The sequence below is a fragment of the Caenorhabditis briggsae genome, assembly GCF_000004555.2.
Source record: "Caenorhabditis briggsae complete genome, chrX, whole genome shotgun sequence".
In the NCBI taxonomy this organism is placed as follows: Eukaryota; Metazoa; Nematoda; class Chromadorea; order Rhabditida; family Rhabditidae; genus Caenorhabditis; species Caenorhabditis briggsae.
Window position 1 is genome coordinate 13,087,615 of NC_013491.2, and position 19,882 is coordinate 13,107,496.

The following is a 19,882-nucleotide window of genomic DNA, read 5'->3' on the forward strand; positions in this document are numbered from 1 at the left end:
TAGTGGTCGGTGATCTGCCATATGTTGATTCGTCATGAATTGCTCACCGATTTTCGAAAAATTCACAGAATTTGAAAATCACTTCGAAACCCTTTTATTTTATGCCATGATTTTTGTCTCATTGTATTCTTATCTAAGTTACGCCAATTTCTTTTTTATCCTCTGCTCTCTCAACTTTGCTCTTGTTTTTGCTTTGTATCAATAAATGAATTGATGATAATTTGAATTTATTAGAAATCTGTCATGATTTAATAGAACTTTGTGTATGACAAAATGATTTGGCAACTCGATGATTGGAATTTGAATAATGTGAATGATGGAGGGGGGAGTATATGAGTGAACACCATCAATCACACATTTCGAAAAATAGTTACACTCTCTCATTTCGACTGATGAAGAATGGATGGTCAAGGTGTCGAGGGATACGTAACAAGTGTTTAAAATGGAAGATGGGAGGAAAGGAAAAAGTAGAAAGATGGGAGAAAAGAAGAATAGTGTGATGTATGGGTGGTGCGGAAAGGAAAGGAATAATTGAAGAAAACAAGAGAGAAGAAGAAAAACGATGGGATGGAGAGGAAGGATAAGCGCGAAACGGGCAAGGGACCTATTTATTCAAAAAGTGTTGAAATGTTGCGGACAGGCAGCCAGCTGTTGGTTTGTGGGTGGGGGTATGGGGATGTGGGATTAAAAAAAAGAAAAAAAGATTGGCAAGGAATGAAATCGGGGACGGAAAAGTATCAAGCACATTTTTCGATTTTTGGCGGAAAGGGGAATCGAAATCGAGGTAGTTTTGTGTCATTGCTAAGAAATATCTGCTAGTTTTTTTGGAGTTTCAATTACTAAATGATCACTAATTGAAAAGTGACATATGGGAAAAGTGACATATGGGAAAAGTGACAATTCAAGTCTCCTGACCAGAAGGGTTATATCAATGAAATCGGAATCAAAGGCTTATTTTTGTTAAATCACATTTGTTTCGTTAGTTGAGAAGTTTTGCGTTTTTAGATGAACTGAGTTGCCATATGAGTGATAAGATGAGAATCGGGTGGTGGTAGATTGTAGACGTTTGTGGAAAGTGGAAGAGATGTTGGGAATGGGGACGACATGACACTGGGACCAGCCAAATGGATTTGTGGGGTATCGGCTGCTGGAGTTTCATTGCGGAAATCTGAATATGTGTTAAGGTTTAAACAGTTTGTTGAATTGTGTTCTAGAACATAAATTAATTCAAAAATCCCAAATGAAAAATTATGTCTTCTCTGCACGACCGAAAAAAAGTTCCCAGAAATAGCTGTGAAACGCAAAAATGTTTCAGTTCTCGTGCATTTATGGTAACTTTTAGAAGATTCTCTAATTTTTTAATTCGTGCCAAAACTAAAAATTTTTCTTTTCAGGGTTCACTTTTTACTTTTTTCCTGCTCCTTTTCAAACTGCCTGACTATTATAAAAATATGTTTCTATTTTTTCAGTGCTATGAATGAGAAATTTTTGTCAAAATCTGAAATAATTTTTCTCATTTGCCGCTCATTAGATATTTTCAGATTCCTTTCTCGATCTCTAAACGTTTTCTTCAAAAACAGTTGCTTTCTTCATAAACCATACATTTCCCACTTTCCCGCTTCTTTATCTCTCACAATGCACCGCTTAAATCCTCTTACTCACATTTATCCGGACTCTGCTCTCTTGATTGGAACATGAAATTGCTCTCATTACCGTCGTCAATGGTGTGCTCCAGGTACACTGCAAATCCTTTTGTTTACAAAACTATGAATAATCCTCAAGTTCTCACAGTAATTAGGACTCTGTCCATTGATGCTTTCAATGGGAGAGTTGCTATCACTCTCAGCACGGGTGGAAGATTTCCAACGGCGACCGGCATCCTTTTTCAGGCGTTTTTCTTTGGCGCGACGGTTTTGGAACCACACCTGGAATGTTGAGAATAGGACTACACATGTTGAAATAATTTTGTTTACTTGAACAACACGCATATCGAGACCTGTTTCACTGGCAAGTTGCTCTCGGATATGGCGAGCTGGTTTGCTGCTAGTTTGATAGGCCTGAAAGATGTAGAGTTTTATTTCGAGAATTATATCTGAGCAGGGTATCCCTGAGCAGAATTCATACGCTACAGTAGTCTTTTTACCATCAGACTATGATCTCTCACATTATGACTAATCATGCAGTACTCAGGTGAGCTGTGCAAAATGTAACGCTTTCTCATCCTGGATCACCTATGGTTTAACATTTTTATTGTGTGGGTTTTTACAACCGAATCTAAATGTGTTGTGGTTTTCCCTCGTGCCAATCAGTGGTACGACGAGACGGATTACACAACACACTCATAAAAAAGATAGCACTCACCTGCTTCAATGTTTCCAAACTCTTTGCTGAAATCGTGGTCCTTGGTCGTTTGTTACCGCCGTCACCCTCGCTTTCCGCCGATTCTGGAAGACCAACTATCGAGAAAAATCGAGGAGTTCTTTGTGCATGCCAGACCACTTACGCTTATCTCTTGCTTGTTCGTAATCGTCTTTGCACACAAGACGCGCATCATCTGGGATCAGGTAGAACTCTTCACCGGTTTCGAGTAATCTAAAAAACAGAAGAGTTACCTGGTATTTCGTAATCAATTTTTTTTTCGATAAACGATTACTGTAAGATTAGAAAAAACATGTACCGTTTACAAATGAAGCAGTTGAAGCATTCCACGTGATAAATGTGTCCTGATGCTTTTCGAACCACATGATCAGGAACGATTCCATCTTCACATGATGCGCATTTAGTTCCGAATTTTCTAGAAATAAAATATTATGAAATAAGTTGAAAAAATCACTTTTAAAAACTGAAATCAAATACTGTGAAACTATTATTTTTCAACAAGAAAAAACTCTTTCAGCTATATCAAAAGCGTAACAAACCAAATTCTCACTTGAAAAAATGTGCACGGCAATACATGGAATCGTCTCGCAAAAAGCACGTCGCTCCAAGTTCGTCTTGACAAGTCGAACACCGCAAACATGACGAATGATAACACCTAGAAGGCGCGGGAAAAGTGTAAAAGTGAAAACCAAGACTTAAAAAAACTAACCTTCCATTGACCTTTGATACGAACCGATCCCGAATTTCTTTTTCGCATAATGAACAAACCGATTCTTCATTGTTCGAGAGCACTGCATTAACTGCAATAAATAATTCAAGAAACTGTCATAGAAGATGGATCTTATCTCTATTCTCGACACTTTTATTCTTATTTTTCTTACCATCATTTCTTACCACCTGATTTTTTTCCATTTATGACTTATCCAAAGTAAAAATCCTAATACGCATCCGGATATAACGAACCTAACGGTAATTTAATGCTCATCGCCAACGGTTCGCAGGTGTGTGTCCTCCCCATAAACTGCTAAAGGTTCGGATGATGCGCGGAGGTGTGACAGACCATTAAAATATCAAATTTCCAGAATGGGTGAGGGAAGTATAAAGCACAAAACCAGTAAACAAAAAAATGAAAACTTTATCTGAGAACCGAAAGGTGTGAAAAGTGGTATCACAAAGTGTTAAATTGAGTGACAATAGACGGTAGAACGGTCAACGCGGCAAAAAAAGAAGAGAGAGTGTGTTGATAAGCGACAAAGGCATCAGGCTACTGTTATTGTAATATTGCAGAAAAAAAAATGGATGGATGGATGGTGAAAGAGAAAAAGTTGAGAGGGACTGTCGGTAAAAGTTCAAAAGGAAAATAAAGATGGATTTTTTTTTGAATATTTCCTTGTTAGTCAGATGATTTATGTATATGGGTACTATTCGAGTAATGCTATCTAAAAAACCAACACCAGGGAAGTAACATTTAAAGCATAAACTACATAAAATACATTTACATGTTCTAAATACAAAATTAAACATTAGGTATTTGTAAAAAAACACTCACCATTAGTAAAATCCTCATGTGGTGAAAGAAGACCGGTGCTGCACATCGCGATATGATTGTCCGGTGCATCGCAAGCGCCGAGCGTCAGAATGTTGTGGCTCAGCATGTTTGCTGAAAAGTCTTTCAAAAATAAACATAGTGCGTCTTCGAAATTCAGACGAGGAGGTTGATCGTTTGGAAGAATTGGTGCAGGACATCTCCTTAAAGGATCAGTCTAATGCAACCGGGGGAAAAGAGAGGGAGGCATTTTGATTAAGCCAAAAAGGGAAGAGGGAACACGCGCGCAGACATGGTTAATGAGTTTCGGAGCTCGATGAGGAAAAAAACTATCTCTTAATATTCGCCTGTCACGCTCAACCTATTCTATGAAATAGGTGAAGAAAAAAGGAATTGTCGGAGGTTTAAGCTGGTTCTTGACGGGTTGTGTATGTTATGCTTGCCGAGCCATGAATGTCCCGAAAATAGATCCCGCCCATCTTACCCCCACGCCAATGAGCGACGTCTCTCTCGAGCATTTCTTACAAGGTATACGATAGATCTGGAAACTTTTCAAGTTGCAATATCAGGCGCACCAAAGATAAGAAGTATTCGATCATCCGAAAAAATTCAACAGGATTGGTAGAGGCTCTAAGAAGATGTTTGTTATTCTCATGGGATTTGACGATTCTCAATTCCCAAATCCACTTTGATCCTATTCCCGTGATTTTAGGAGCGAGTCAAAAAGCTGGAGCAAGAGCCCCATCTTTCCCGAACATTCGTTTCATCTTGTTCCTCTGAATGATTAAAAAAGTGCTGGGGCTCCAGGAAATGAGAATGAAACAATTCAATTATGCAGAGAAACCTCCTGAACTGGTGTCTCAATTTCAATTAAAAAGAGATATATTATTACTATTTTTGATGGGTGCTTTTTGACGGACAGTGAAAAAAACTGACATGCCGTTCGGAATATTCACTCGAAGCGAACGATTATTTTTAAAATGAGATTTATCTACCGTAAATGCACTAATATACGTGCACTGACTTTACTTATCTCGGTGCTTTCAACAGATATTAAAAATTTATCAACTCATGGAATGCTTGTAATTTTACAAGAAGAATTTTATCAGTTATCAAACTTTTAATATCTTTTGAAAGATCTGTGATAATCGGGCTGAAAGCGCTTGTGTAGAGTGGTCTTCCATTAGAAATATCGCGGTAGATAGATAAAATTGTTTTCGAAATGAATAAATTCACAAAATATAGGAATGGTTTTATGAGAAGCTTAGTTTTCAAAGAACACGCCTGATGCCAATGCTTACACTAGCACTGTAGCCAAAATTCTCTTTCAATAGGATCTCGGCATCTTGGGTATATTTTTGAAGAAAAAAACATTCTCAAAAAGATGTGATAAATTTGATAACATAAATTTATGAAAAAAAGGTGAACCTAGAACTAATCTAAATATACAAAGTTCTCAAAACCAATAATGAGTGTTCAGGAAAAAAAAAACATATTTTTAAGACAAATCGCATTGCTACATTTTTACTGGCAGAACCCCTTCTAAAGGTAGACCACAAAACTAAATCTTTTGCACTTTGTTAGATTTTCGCCATTTCAGACAAATTTTGAAACCCTAGTTGTAGTGTTTGTTGGAGTTGAGGAAGAGATTACTGTGTACAAAATCCGTTGCCACAAAAAAGTAAGTTAGATAACTCAGAATGTTTTGAATAAGAGAATAGTGGTCAGATAATCGGTATTGTGCTGGTTTTAAAATGTTAAGATGTCGAAATTTCAACGTTTAGTAAACCTCCAAATTGGTTTGATTTTTTCATGAAAAAACACAGTTAACCAGTCTGGGAAAAAAATCTAGTAAACTTCATGCTGTAAAGTTTCGATTGATAGAAGGTCGTTTGGAATATCCGTGAAACTAGAAACTTTTAAACTAGCTCTAACTAGTTGAGACGTGAGTGAATCTTTAGAGCTTCTGTATTTTATCAAAGTATTCACCATATGAAATTTCATGGAGAGATAAAGGTAATCCAAAAAGTAACCGAAAAAAAAGTGTGACTACCGATAAAAAACCCTGACTCGTTGGCGACGACACCGAGTGAGAGAGCACATCCATTATCCGGCTTGCAGGCCAGGATAGAAGAAGCGCTTTAAAATTAGGTAATAGCTGGTTCTGGCGCGTCTCATTCCCGGAGAGCTGCCACACCAGACTTGATATAATGACGTTGTCCTGCTCTTCGCGTCCATCAATGCGCCAATATAGTGTGCGCATTCAATGATCGGTAATGGTGAGGACAAGATTGCAGAATTTGTTGGGATGTTCCTCCCTTATCCCGAAGAAGCCAGCTGACAACCAAATTCTGTCGCTCATAAAATTGTATCTAAAATGTCGTCAATTAGGTTGTTGCGAGAGAGTAACTGCACAGCCGGAAGGAAGGGTGATTTCCAAGATGACAGGAAAATGAGGGAAATATTGTCATGGGTCAGTGAGCTTAGAAATGAGAGCTGTTAGATCTGAGTTGTTAATTATCGTTTCTTCTCTTTTTAAAAGAATATAAGACGGATTTATCTGGTTAAAAATCCAGGTTTACAATCTACAACAGAAACAAATTTTAAGTTTATCAATTATCCAAATAAAAAGTTTTGAACCCCAATTTAGATTAGAGTGGTTAATTTTTTGGAATTCAGTATTTATTGAACTGGAAAATTTCCACGTTCATTCGAAACACAGTTCTCATAATTTTTATTTTTCTGAAATTGCCCACACTTTTAGATATTCACATTTCCCGAAGTATAGACAAAACAATGACATCCTTTTTACATCTCTCTCTCTCTCTCTTCCCTTTTACGCGGCTCCTAGGAAAATATGGAGATGGTGAACAATCATAAAATATTCACAACTTATGACTTGTCACGAAACAGAATTAAACGCGCCTCGACGCGTCAAAAGACATAAGCAAGACAACACATACTGTCATTGAAGACGCGGTGTCTTCTGAATAAAATAATAATCTTTCCTTGTGTGTTCCCTTTGCTTCTTGAATAATATTCCACAGTGAATATTCTATTAAATTCAATGCGTTCGTGTTCTATGTTCGGTCTTCTTTCTCTCGCAAAAAATAGACTGATGTCTCTATCTTGACCCATAATGTGTTTGTCCTAAGTGAGGGAAAGCATCAACTGCTGCTCCTGCTGCCCACCAAACATATAATTAGGCTCGTTTTACTTAACATCCTCATAGTCATTACAGTAGCCAGAACGATAGTCTAAGATGGGTTGAAGCTCCTATGTCTTCTTATCCTCGAGCCTTCTAGCATTTGCGCGAGAGTCATGCGTCGCGGGATGTTGCCTGCCAGCCAGCTGCCTTTCCAGCCGTCTCTTTCCGGTTTTATGTCTTCGAGTTTACGACCCAGGCCGTTAACCCACGAATTTGCTATTCAATACCTTTTGGCGTTTGCTTCATTTGTGGGTATGTATGTATGTGTAACGTTTGGGGCTGTATGTCAGACATGGATATATTACCAAATACTTTATTTCTTGCTAGATTAGTTTTCGACAGAAAAGTGATTTACTACCAAAATTGGGAAAATCACATAAATCTGTAACGACATAGGTATGATTAAAATTGACGTAAATGTGGAAAACAAAATTAAAAACGAGATTGAGGTAGACTACGGTAGCTGCGGTTGGTTGGAATTAGTTTTTCTGGATAAAACAAATGATCAAGTTTTTCGGGTTGATTGGCGTTAGAAGAAAATAATCAGAAAAAAGAAAGTGAAAGGGGTCTACTTCTTTCCATAGCCTCCAGCAGAGTAACCACCGCGAGATGGTTTTTCAGGCTCATCATTGGTATCCAGCTCGGAAACTGATGGAGCAACAATCTCTTGAACTCCACACGAAGATGGACAATGACCTCCTGGTTCTCCCGAATCTCCTGGTGGTCCGAATGGTCCTGGTGGTCCTGGCTCTCCTCTTGGTCCTGGAGGTCCTGGTGGTCCCATCTCTCCGATTGGTCCTGGTGGCCCACTGTTCTGCGATGGAAGTCCGTTGGCTCCTGGTGGTCCTTTTGGTCCTCTTGGGCCTGGTGGTCCTGGAGGTCCTTTAATTCCAGTTCCTCCGATCGAATCATCTCCTGGGGGTCCCTTGATTCCTGGCTCTCCTTGCTCTCCTGGTTCTCCTTGGGGTCCGGCGTCTCCGACACGTCCTGGCTTTCCTGGTCTTCCTGGGAGTCCGGGATGTCCTGGTTCTCCTGGCACTCCTGGACGTCCAACTTCTCCCTGTGGTCCACGAGTTCCTGGTGGTCCGGCTGGGCAAATGACACATGGGAATGCTGGTTCAGGATCGAGTGGTACATCAAGTCCATCGAGTCCTGGTTTTCCTGGTCTTCCGTTAGCTCCATCCATTCCTGGTTCACCTCCGACTCCTGGTGGCCCTGGTGGTCCTGGTGGGCATCTGAGTTGAACACAAGAGGTACATTGTTGATTGTCAGCTTGGGCACTATCAGTTCCATATCCCCCGTATTGTCTCCTGATTCTCCCATTGCTCTTCACCAAAACAATGTCGTGCCAGATGTTGCGAGCAACGAACTGGAATAAAAGGATGTTGTTTTTTATGCTTTCGATGTTATGTTTATCTTATACACCCGCTTTGATTTTTGTTTTTACTTTTTTGTTGTTACTCTTTTAGTCGCTACATAGACGTTTTCACGCACAACTGCATCACCTACCTTGAAAGATCCCATTCGGTTCTGAAGACGTTCGTGTGCCTCTTCCAATTGAATGCTGAGCATTGTTAACACAGCTCCAAGAACCAAAACACTGACTAAACTGACAGCCATAGTGACTTTCGCCACATTGTTTGCCCCAGTTTCGGGCTTATTGATCATACCTAAATATTTTAACATCAACTATTGAATCCAAGTATTCATTTCACAGAATAAGAAAACATTTGGTGCACAGGAAAGAAAGCATAATTGTTGGAAAAAGCAAGAAAAGGAGGAGAGAAAAATGATACAATGAATGGAATCGGATGAGAAATAACGGATTGCATAAAGAGTGTGGGAGGTGGCGTATCTGTTAAGTAGGTCAGTCTTGATCGACACAATAACCCAATTGTCGGAGATAAGGAATCATTTCAAACGGGGGGGGGGGGAGGGGGAAAGAGAAGTACAGAAAGGAAATGAGAAAAGGGAGGAAATCGGGAAAATCAAGAAAAGATGAGAATAAAGAAAAAGAATGCGATTACAAGAAGACTGTTCCGGAAAGGTCATTATTGTCACCACCACCATTAGTTAGGCCTTCTCTATTGAGATTTTCAATAGCACGAGCTTCTTTCTGAAAAGGTTCAAATAATCTGATTGAAAAATAGTTTAAAAATCTGAAAAAAAAACAATATCAACTTTATTTGAGTGAATTTCTATGAAAATGTTGTTGAAATTATGAAAATATTGTTGATGGTATACAGACTGTTCCGTTAGTCGTCAAAATTTTGAATTTTCTAATAGGAATTGAGATAATTGAGATCAAAGTGCAAATATATGGTAGCGGTCTTATAGAGCATTGCGTTTACAGAAACTATATAATTATAGATTCAACTGAAAGTTCAAAATAAAACTGATGTCTTTTCAGGATAATTTTAAAAAAACAATTAAATCAATTTTCGTCAATGAGAACAACATTTTCAACAAGAAGGCACATTTCCACAAAGTGATATAGGGGCACAAAATCTACAACTTGGTGATCAAATTCAAATTTTTCCAGATATTGTGTTCCTTTAAATTGCTTTGTACCCCAACGACCCCAAAACTTTTGTAACCTTTGTTTGCCTAACGAGCAATGAAAAATTCTCAAAAGTTGGAAACATGCAACATACTGGAGTCAAAGACATTCTTGCGAATTGACACGTCATGTTTGATGTAGATGGTTGATTCGAACTTGAACATTCCCCATTTCCTGCTGCCGATGTCGAAGCAGAATTCTGTAACTACTTTCCGACTCCAAAGGAAAAACGCGTATAAACTCACATCTTCTAACAACTGCTGAGTTGCATGATGCAGTACGGTGCTCTTCTTCATCTGCGCCTCATGATCCGTCTTCCGGTTCTCATCAAATCCCGCTCTCATCTGATCCACCAAACATGCCGTAAAAATGACCCATGCCTGTCCGGCACCTGGCAAATCCCGAACAGCCTCTTGTGCTAGAACAACATCAATCATGACTTCTCCGAACTTTTCCCAATAGTTTCCAGCAAGGCCATATGGCTTCAAGATGCTATGTGCACGTCCTAAATTTTGAAAAACGCGGTTAGTAAAAAAAGAACACGTGTTGCATACCAATTACTCTTGGGTCATTCTCTGTTCCCGTATCCGATCTTTTGGATTTCTCAACGTCAAAGTTTTTGATGACGGAATCCACCATTTTTACACAATTCTTTGAATGATCTCGTAGAGTGGAAGTTGTTCCGCGTGACATAGCACACAAAAACATTCTCGTTGAAAACATATCCCGAATATTTGGCAAGTTTTTTACCAACTTGTCAAAAACCTGTAACTTGATTAGTTTCTTGATCCAAAATTTTTTGCAAGGTTACCTCTTCGAAAACATTCTCAACTCGTTTTCCTCCATTTCTTGTCTGAAGTCGGTGCCAGGTGAATCGAATGGCTCGTTTCTGTATTTTGCTCAAGCGTGTATCATAGTTGTAATGTTTGAGGGCAGGTGTTGGCGGTGCAGCTGAAATTTCCATTAATATAATTTTATTTCAACTAAACAGGTTACCTTGATGTTGTAAATCATAAATGCTCGGCATACTGCTACTCTTTCTCGCCGTTTTTCCATCTTCCAGAAAGTTCGAGTCCACGGAGCCACAGCCAGTCTTCTTTCGAACGGTCCGGCTAGAACTCACGCTTCGCATTATGAAAAATTGATATGATAGCTACAACTGTTGGGCAATGCACAATGGGGGTTATAGACCCCTGGAGGTTAGATATTCATGCGAGATGTTTTGTGCTGCTTTTGTGTGAAAGGAGAAAGAGGTGTGAAATGGAAAAATTAGATTTCGTTGAAAAAAAAAACTGCCGTCAAAGGATAGTTGTTCAGAATAAAATATAAGTCTGGAGTTATGAACTAGAAAGAAAGAAAACTAAAAAGGTGACGCAAGACATATCTTGTTTTAGAGATGCTGAAATGACGTAAAACTGCAAAAATACCTTCTTTTCGGTCTGAACTGGGAAGAATCTCCAGCACGATCTTCTCCGTTTGCACTTGATTCTTTTCGCGCCTGGAAAAATAAGAAAAACTTTTTTTTGTTTTACTGCAAACTTTTCAACCACATCTATAACTAGTCAGGAATGTTCAGAATGACCTATACTGAATTTCGGGAAATTCGAGAAATCCAATTTTCAAAATTTCGGAGTTTCCCGATTTTGAAAAAGTCGGGGAATTCCAATTTGGAAAAATTCATAATTTTGAAAGTTTCAAAACTGTTCAATATTCAAATTTTAAAATAGAAATCCTATTTTTCCTATTAAAAAGAGCCAAAAAATTATGACAAATTGACAAAAAAATTTCGGAACGAACAAAAAATTCAAGTGAATCTTCATAAGACCCGGCCGGAATATCATTCCAAACGTTTTCGAAATTTCCTGAATTCCAATTTTGGTTTCCAACATCCCTGCTGAATAGTGCAATAAATAAAGTATAGTAATCTTCCAAAATTTTTTGAAATTCTGAGATAAATCCTTATTTCAAAGTTTGTAAAGTTACGAATAACCTAGAACATACAGTTTATTGAATTAAAATTTCCAACAAAATTGTCCAATAAACAACAAATTAACGAGTTCTGTAAAGAAAAGTGAGATATATGAAAAATTGTTATACCTGTGAACTGGATTGTGCAGCCGCTGCTGCATCAGCTGCCAAATGCTCATCTTTCTCCTGCTTCTCAAGTTCGTGTAAAAGCCGACGACCACGAACGATTTTTGCAATGAGAAACATCACGAACTTCTTCTGAATATAATTTAGGTAAATCAGTAGTAAATGTTATATGAAAGAAAATGAGCAACGTTGACGATTCGTATAAAAATAGAAAAATAACACAAGGGATGAGGGTGTCAAATGAGGAATAAGTTGGTTTTGATCCTACAAGTACATATTATCCGATAAGAAGCAGAGTCACAACATTTTGGCCACTCCGCCTGAAACTACGCACGCAGTTGTTTGATCATAGCCGATCGGAAAGCAATCTGATCTTAGTTACTGGTTATTCTAGGAAAGGAATGAAATGCACATCGTGTGATCAGAAATAAACCAGAATGAAAGGCAATGATGAGAACAAGGTATAGAACAAGGCTATAAAAATAATAAAAACCATATCACATATCTAAAATTGCCCTTTTAAGGAATATTAATTCTTTTAATCAGAGATAATGCGGTCTACTTCAGAAAAATTGTTTGAGGTACAGGTGATATAAACCTAGAAAAAAGAGGCATGATATATTCCCAGGAAAAGCACAAAAATCTCAAAATTTGATTGAAGCTAACTTCAAAACTCAAAATAGAAAGAGCAATGAAAAGAAGAGGAAAAAAACAAATTGGTAACTGACCGGAAGCCGCTCTAGGTAGAAAGATAATTTCACTTCCTTTGTCGCCCAGGTCTTTTGCTTGTCTACCACCTCCACATTCAAAAAAAAACCTTCACATAAGAAAAAAACTGGGCAAGATTTGCTTATTCTTCTAGAATTGGTGGGGCCAGCGCGATGGGACCCACCGAGTGGGAGTGCATATAACAAAGAAGTTAGGCCGCGAATCGATGCACTAATTGAAGCCATTAGCATGTTGGAATGTTGGGGAGACTCTTCTCTTCAGGTGGAAGGCAACGACTCTCTTTCTTTTTTCCTACCCCTTCCTTTCCTTTTTTCTTCCTTCCGACCAAGCACATCGTAGGCTGGAAGAGAAAACGTGGAGAAAAAAAGAGCAACATAAACCACTTCTTTTTCTGGTCTTTTCCGTTTTTTCTTATGTTGTTTCTTTTTTTTATTACCAGGTGTGGTAGACAGATTTAAAAAATGCATACGATTTTGATTGGTGTGTCCATGTCAGGTTCGAAAACATCACAAGGCAAGTCATAAGGATTACGGTAGGCAGAAAACGTGAGAAATAGAGATTACAGTAGTATGAAACGTATTTTTTCATCCTACAAACAGGAATCCCTTGAATATTTTGAGCAATACTCTAAATCTATCATAGCTACCTTAGGGTCAGGAATTCATTTTGTACTTTTTGGTGTTATATATTAATAAATGTACAATGTCGGTTAATAACAAAAATTTGCTTTTCAATTGATTTTAACCACTTTCAGGAGTGGAGCTCGGCGGTCAAATTTCCGATCACTTTGAAACCGAAAGACACCGGCTTTTTTCACGTTTTCTGTACAAAATCGACAACTGAAAAACTAGAAAATTAAAACAATTCTGTGAATGCAAGTTTTTGATCTACAAATTACAAATTTTTAATTTTTATTAGGTTGGCGGGAAAGTCTTTGTCACTCTGTTTGTTTAATCACTTTTCTCGTATATGGAGGCTGTGTATGATATCGACTCTAGTGAATAACAAGGTGATAAGAACCTTCCATATAAACAAGTCCCCATTTCCTTCCCTGCTCCTCATCTGTAATTGAAACGATATGTTTGTTCCCACTGCTATTCACATCAGACATGTTTTGATTTACCTCTTCCTATCTCACACCACGATGAAGGATTCGGAAACTTTCTTGAAGAATGTGTACAACACACATGCCCCTCACTACAATACTATTCGCAATTGGTTCCATCGTTTCGAAAAAGATGACTTCTCGCTCGATGAAAAGGATCGCTCTGGGAGACCCCGTGAGTTGGATTTGGACAAGCTGAAGCACGCATTGCAATCGGATCCATTTCAATCTAGCCGTGAACTAGCTGTCACATTCGGAGTTCACCATAGCACAGTCCTTGAAGGTTTGAAGTCTCTTGGAATGAGAAAACTTTTTGGTCGATTCATACGTCATCACCTGACTCAAGCCAACCTTGACCGCCGAGTCGACGATTCGATTACTCTTCTCACTCTCCACGCGGGCGATCGATGGCTGGACCGGCTAATAACCGGAGATGAGAAGTGGGTCTTCTACGATAATCACCACAGGAAATCCCAGTGGGTTGGAGAAGGAGAGAGCCCACAGGATGTCCCCAAACCCGACCTTCATCCGAAAAAAGTTATGCTCTCTGTGTGGTGGGGAGTGGACGGCCCCATCTACTGGGAACTTCTGCCCGAGGGCAAAACAATAACTGGAGACCTCTACACTACTCAACTACGAAACCTCAAGAAAGCAGTCGACCGTTCGGCCCTGAAAGACAAGAAAGTGTACTATCAACATGATAACGCTCGCCCACATGTTTCGAAACAAGTGAAGCAGGAGCTGATGGGATATGGATGGAATGTTCTCCCTCACCCCCCGTATTCTCCTGATCTTGCTCCTTCCGACTATTGGTTATTTGGCGATATGACACGTGCCTTCGAAGGAAGAAGCTTCAATTCCCGTGGAGCGGTCGAAGCGGCACTCAAACAATACTTTGCCTCACGCCCGGCTGGATTCTACCGCAATGGAATCCATAAATTGAGGGAACGTTGGAGACATGTTGTTGATAATGATGGACAATATAATTAATTATTCGGTTATTTTTTCTTTGAGAAATAAACTATTGAAAAAGTGACAAAGACTTTCCCGCCAACCTAAATATTTGCCGGTACTGTACGCATTCAAAGAAGCAAAACATGCCATTTCAGAAACATTCGAATACATTCATCTATAATTATCTAATAAGTTGAAAATTGCGATGTTCAGCGGCAGAGAGCAAGAATCACGGGTCTGAATGAAATTGGAGCTTTTGGAAAATACATGGTCTCAAAACGAAAATTCCAATCTCTATCTAAACCCCACCCATTTTCTTTTCACTTTTTGTGCTACTATAGCTGCAGCTTAAACTGATTCTGTAAAATGGCCGAACTCTCATTTCCTAGTGCTTCAAAAAAAACTGCAGAACTAAATTAAACTTTTCAGAAAATGATACAAGACACCCAGGAAATGGGATCAAATTCTGAAAAAAACGCTGACTAAGAGGAAGACAAAAAATGCAAATTTCCGGTTCTGCACTGGCATTCTCAGCAAAGCAAAAATAGAATGAAAATGCATTAGAAATTTTGGAACATGAAAGAAGTCAGGCATAAGAAAGAAAAACAGTGGTTCGAACTATATAGGCGTCTAGGAACCCTTAAATATTAGTAACCAAAAATCTACACCTAGAAAACAGGTTCCAACCAGAACACCCTAGAAGGAAATGGATGAAACTGAAGAAAGGGGGGAGGAGGTGGAGTGAGAAACAAATAAAAGGAATGAGCAAGTACTAAAAAAGTGGGAGCCGCCCGAAGCATGACAAGAAGAAGGCTCATAGAATGGAGTTCGACGGGGACTCGCCTTCAAATCGCTAATTTTATTCGAATTTGCAAAAACAAAGAGAAGAGACAAGAAGAAGGACAAGAGAAACAAATGAAGTCATTTCTTCTGTCTCTTGACGCGGGACCACAACTAGCGACTCGTGAGGAATCGGTTTCTCCTTCCTATTTTCTTCTCCGCCGCCTGTGTGCGCATCTCAACACCACCATCACTAACCATCCAACACCATCATTTGTTTTTTAACGCGACGAAAATTCCATCGGCATCTTGGACTCCGCCTTTTTTCCCAAAAAAAAGTGGCATGTAATTAAGAGAAAAGCAAAGGGAAATGCGGGAAGGACACTGGAATCAATCTCGGGAGAAGAAGAGTTTTCTGATGTTCCCTCCCCATCTCATTTTGGGGTTACGATAGGGGTGGAGAATACATAAAAACAAAGGTTTTTTGTTTGTTGGGAAGTGCAGATAAGATCCAAACATTTTCATACCAGCCTTTATAAATCTAGTATCCATATTTGAAAAATCGGGGTCCGGATTTCTCATATTAAAAAATGGTACCCAGTTTATTTTTCAAACTTCGTATTTGGCAAAAATTTCGCGGATATTTTTCATTGATCTCTGAATTTTTTTTTTGACAAGACAAAAATTCTGGAAATCCAAGTCGAAACGGGCTAGGTTCGAGCCGAAACGAGGAATTTCAAAGAGAAACCCGGCCCGTCACAAGTATGGTATAAATAGTGCTTACTGTGATAATTCGAATTTCCAGGTAAAAAAATGTTATTAGAAATTACAACATACAGACGTATTTAAACTTCTCTCTTGTCTTTCTAGTTTGCCAGTTTTCTAGTTCCACCCAGATTAAAAATTCAACAGTCAATTTGAAAAACTAAAACAATAAGAACCCCATTAACTATTCTTATTCTCCTATAGAAAATCGAGAAACTGGAATAATTTGAAATCCGCGATGTTTTGAATTTTGTATTGGAAATAAGGTGTGGATTTGGTTCCCGGATGAATGCAAAATGGTGGATTTGGTTGAAGGCACAAAAAAACACGTGGGTGTCACTTTGACAGGCTAAGGTGACATGAAAAATGGGTGAGAGAACAGCTGGTGGGAGAGAAAAGAATAAACATGGAAACCAATATTACTCTTGTACTAAATCATGGAGGGTTGAGAGCGGATATCTCGTTAAATTCATTGAAGGCACAGAAGCGCGCTACCGTATCTTTCGAACATGAAAAAGATTTGAAGACATTTTCTCAATTTTTCGACGACTCTCGCCTTTTTCTAAATGTGAATTGGAAAAATGAGTTGAAATGATGAAAATCATTGGAAAAACGATAAAAATCGTCGAAAAATTGACAAAATTGAGAAACCGTTCTTATGATGAACAAATGAAGTTGCATCCGTGTTATACTTTTGTCACTCTGTCCGCACGATTTTTTGAAAGCATGAGAACTAAATGTAGGTTGAATTGACCTTTCAGAAATTCAAGAAAAAATAGTTAGAAATGGAGCAACGAGAACGCGTTGAAAGCGCGCCAACCAGGCTAGTAATATTTCGAATAGGCTCGAAAATACAGTAATTCGCTCTTTCAGGGTGGGTTTTCGTTTTTAAAAACAAGAAGAATCTAAAACTAAATATCTTGAAACACAATAGAGTATATTTTCCCACAACGACAGATTTCTTTCCATTGCCATATCAACCGATAACTCTGAAAATGTAAGTTTCAGATAATCGAAAAATTTTTTCACAAAAAGTTCCATTGGAAAACATTGGAACTTATTTGATAAATGTGGGTAAGTGTTGAAGGACATTGATCCACCCACATTTTCAGCAAAAAAAAAAAGAAAAATCTCACCCAAAAAAAAGAACCGGACAAAAATAATATAGCCTAAATACAAACAACAAAGGGGAAACGCAGACCTATACATTGTTAATATACTCATAAATGTATTTGCCTTTTGAAATTATGACACTCGTTTGTTTCTGAATTCTCTATTATGACGCACGTGGAACGAGAATTTCGCCACCCCAGGCTCATTTTTCATATTGCAGGAAGGAACTTTTTTGCGTATGTGTGTAACAAAAATAGCTGCTTTGTATGTACATTGCAATTATTTTTGTTTCTACGTCATTCATTGACAATGAGACCATAATTTTATAATTTTCAGTAATTCATATGAGCAACTTGAATTATATTCTTTTTTCCATCTGAAATACTTCATCTAAGGCACCAGAAAACTTTACCAAACCGAAATCCCCTGTGTTCTGGCGTCGTCATTCACTTGTTGATCCAGACAGTCCCAGTCAGACGAAGAGACAAAAATGTACCCCCTCTTGATGATGCTTATTTCACATGTTTGTGTTTGTGTTTCATAATTGGCTTCTGTTGGATTTTGGCAATGAAGGGAAGATGAATGCTTGACGCAAAAATTAGAACAATTGTGAATGTGTTGTGCAATCTGGAGAGATGTCGGATGTCACTTTTCCGCCCGCCACCAGGTTGTTTGAAAATTAAGTCCGAGCGTCCCTCACTCCATTTTTTTGGCTACCGCCTTCCACTGTCTCCCTCTTTTCCATTTTTTTTCGCATCTTGCTGCTTCTTCGCTCATTCGCTTTTCTTGCTTCTTCCAGCCACCATTGAGGTGCGATGCAAAAACTCTTGTAGAGGGAAAATGAGAGAAAGAGAGTGACTTGTGGGGGAGTATGTGCGCAATTATATTGGAAGGCCTAGCTATGCAGCGCGCACCGAAGGATGATGCCGGTTCTACGAACAAGTACTCGTTGACGATTTGATGCTTACAAAGATTTGTTGCGGGATGAGGAAACAGATGAAATGAAGGAGTAGGAATATGAGAAAGTAAAAATGGCTGGAGGGGGGGGGGGGAGGACAAGACACTCCTAAACAATTTATTTTGAAGAGTATGTGAGTGGGAATTGTGATGGCATCCTAGGAACGTCGGTTTACTAGTACACATTCGCCCACAATTCTTATTGCCATGTCGTTCTGATTGATTTGATGAAGCACCTTCCATTGTGGATCCTAAGCAGTGCTGGTAATTATACACGCGTACTTAAACAGACATCAAGTGACATGTCACACTGAGAAAAGGAACGTAATGATCCCTGTTTATCTAATGAAAACACTTTTACTAATTGAAATTCGGAAAAGTTTACATTGAATTACAAAGCCATGAGAACAACTGACTTTCTGAAAATGAAACGAAATTGAAGATGAAAGTTTCAGCATGGGTGGGCAGAAAAGTGAAAAGAAGTCTAGAATTTTCAGACAGGAACTTTGCCCTGTATTTTTAGAATTACACCAGTTGTTCAAAAATTAGTTATTTCAGCTCAACCATTATAATCAAGAAGTGCCAATGAGATCAAGTCCTAATGAATAAAAAAATTCGAAGATATCATCAAATGCCTTATTTAATCATTTTGAGCGGTATTCCTGAAAAAAAAACTTTTGTTACTTGAATTTAACCATGCATTCTTACAGTAGTGTTGAAGTACAATGTTTACTAATACGCAAAGATGATATTTGATGCAATGTAACAACGAACCTACCAAATTCAAGTTAACATGCACAAAGTTTCGACAATTTCAGAAACTTCGAACTAAAAATCGTACCGCCTAGAAGGTTTCAATGGTCGATTCTAAGAATCGACAGAACTGTCAGCCACAACTTTAGACGTTAGTGTGGCTCCTGTATCCAAACTCATCAATCATAGTCTTAGTTACAGGGCGTGCAATTCTAAACCTTTTTGTCATCCACCGTAAACAGTCTAATAAAACGCCCCTGCCTCAAAATCTCAAATTTTGAGCCTAGATATCTCATTTCCTGTACAATCTATCAAAATTTAGTCAACTAACAAAATGTTTATTAAAATGTCAACAATATTGCATCAGTTAACAACTTTCTGATATTTCTCACAGGAAGATAAAGTGTCTCAAAGTTTAAAATTCGGGAATTATTCTTATCTGACAGACCGGGTTTTCAAACTCAAATTTTGGTAACTGAAAAATGATTTTTTAAAAATTTACATTTGAAAAACTATTCCAAATTTCCAGGCAAACATTTTGATTTTTTCGCAACGACACCGATATACCGTAAAATCTCTAATAGAGTAAGTCAATCTTTCAGGTTTCTGTCAAAAATATCTAAAAATAATCAGCTGTTCAAATGTTAAACATAATATGAATAGTTTTGTTTGTTGAAGATGTTTTGATATATTTCACTGAAACCGAGACAAGGGTGCAACTTTATTACATATTTTACATTTTCAGTTTCATATGATTCTTCAATCTGTTTTGAAACCCCCGATTGTCTATCCCAGATGACTGTAATCTTTGATAACGATCCCGTTTTCACACCCCGGTACCATTCAGCGATTGGCAGTGCCAAAACACTGTTTTCGTAACCAAAGTGTAAGATGATCTTCCCAGATAACGGTCGGTTTTTAGCTGTATGAGAAAAAGAG

The 19,882-nt window shown here is 38.3% G+C and overlaps 5 protein-coding genes across 5 annotated transcripts in view; 1 reads left to right on the forward strand and 4 right to left on the reverse strand.

The window, feature by feature from the left end:
* The window catches only part of CBG16716, a gene marked incomplete at both ends in the record, with an annotated part of 3,787 nt that extends 3,712 nt beyond the window's left edge, over positions 1-75 (forward strand). The window contains one exon of the mRNA XM_045239982.1: positions 4-75. Within this exon, the coding sequence (XP_045096045.1) occupies positions 4-75 (72 nt within the window). The remainder of the gene's footprint in view (positions 1-3) is intronic.
* Positions 76-1,001: 926 nt separating this feature from the next.
* On the reverse strand, positions 1,002-4,034 carry Cbr-ceh-14 (the record flags this gene model as incomplete). Its single annotated transcript, XM_002645012.1, has 10 exons — positions 1,002-1,168; positions 1,663-1,740; positions 1,790-1,925; positions 1,974-2,057; positions 2,362-2,444; positions 2,504-2,592; positions 2,678-2,794; positions 2,930-3,034; positions 3,089-3,179; positions 3,929-4,034. The coding sequence occupies 10 exons, from the start codon at positions 4,032-4,034 to the stop codon at positions 1,002-1,004; spliced, it is 1,056 nt and encodes a 351-aa protein (XP_002645058.1).
* Positions 4,035-7,701: 3,667 nt separating this feature from the next.
* Positions 7,702-8,801, reverse strand: Cbr-dpy-7 (the record flags this gene model as incomplete). Its single annotated transcript, XM_002645013.2, has 2 exons — positions 7,702-8,502; positions 8,643-8,801. 2 exons carry the CDS (start codon positions 8,799-8,801, stop codon positions 7,702-7,704), a joined length of 960 nt encoding a protein of 319 aa, XP_002645059.2.
* A 355-nt stretch (positions 8,802-9,156) lies between these two features.
* On the reverse strand, positions 9,157-10,825 carry Cbr-glb-16 (the record flags this gene model as incomplete). Its single annotated transcript, XM_002645014.1, has 6 exons — positions 9,157-9,249; positions 9,788-9,892; positions 9,939-10,198; positions 10,248-10,458; positions 10,505-10,644; positions 10,690-10,825. The coding sequence occupies 6 exons, from the start codon at positions 10,823-10,825 to the stop codon at positions 9,157-9,159; spliced, it is 945 nt and encodes a 314-aa protein (XP_002645060.1).
* Positions 10,826-11,083: 258 nt separating this feature from the next.
* On the reverse strand, positions 11,084-12,746 carry CBG16721 (the record flags this gene model as incomplete). The annotated part of the gene is made up of 3 exons (XM_002645015.1): positions 11,084-11,191; positions 11,791-11,919; positions 12,516-12,746. 3 exons carry the CDS (start codon positions 12,744-12,746, stop codon positions 11,084-11,086), a joined length of 468 nt encoding a protein of 155 aa, XP_002645061.1.
* Between the last annotated feature and the right edge of the window lie 7,136 nt (positions 12,747-19,882).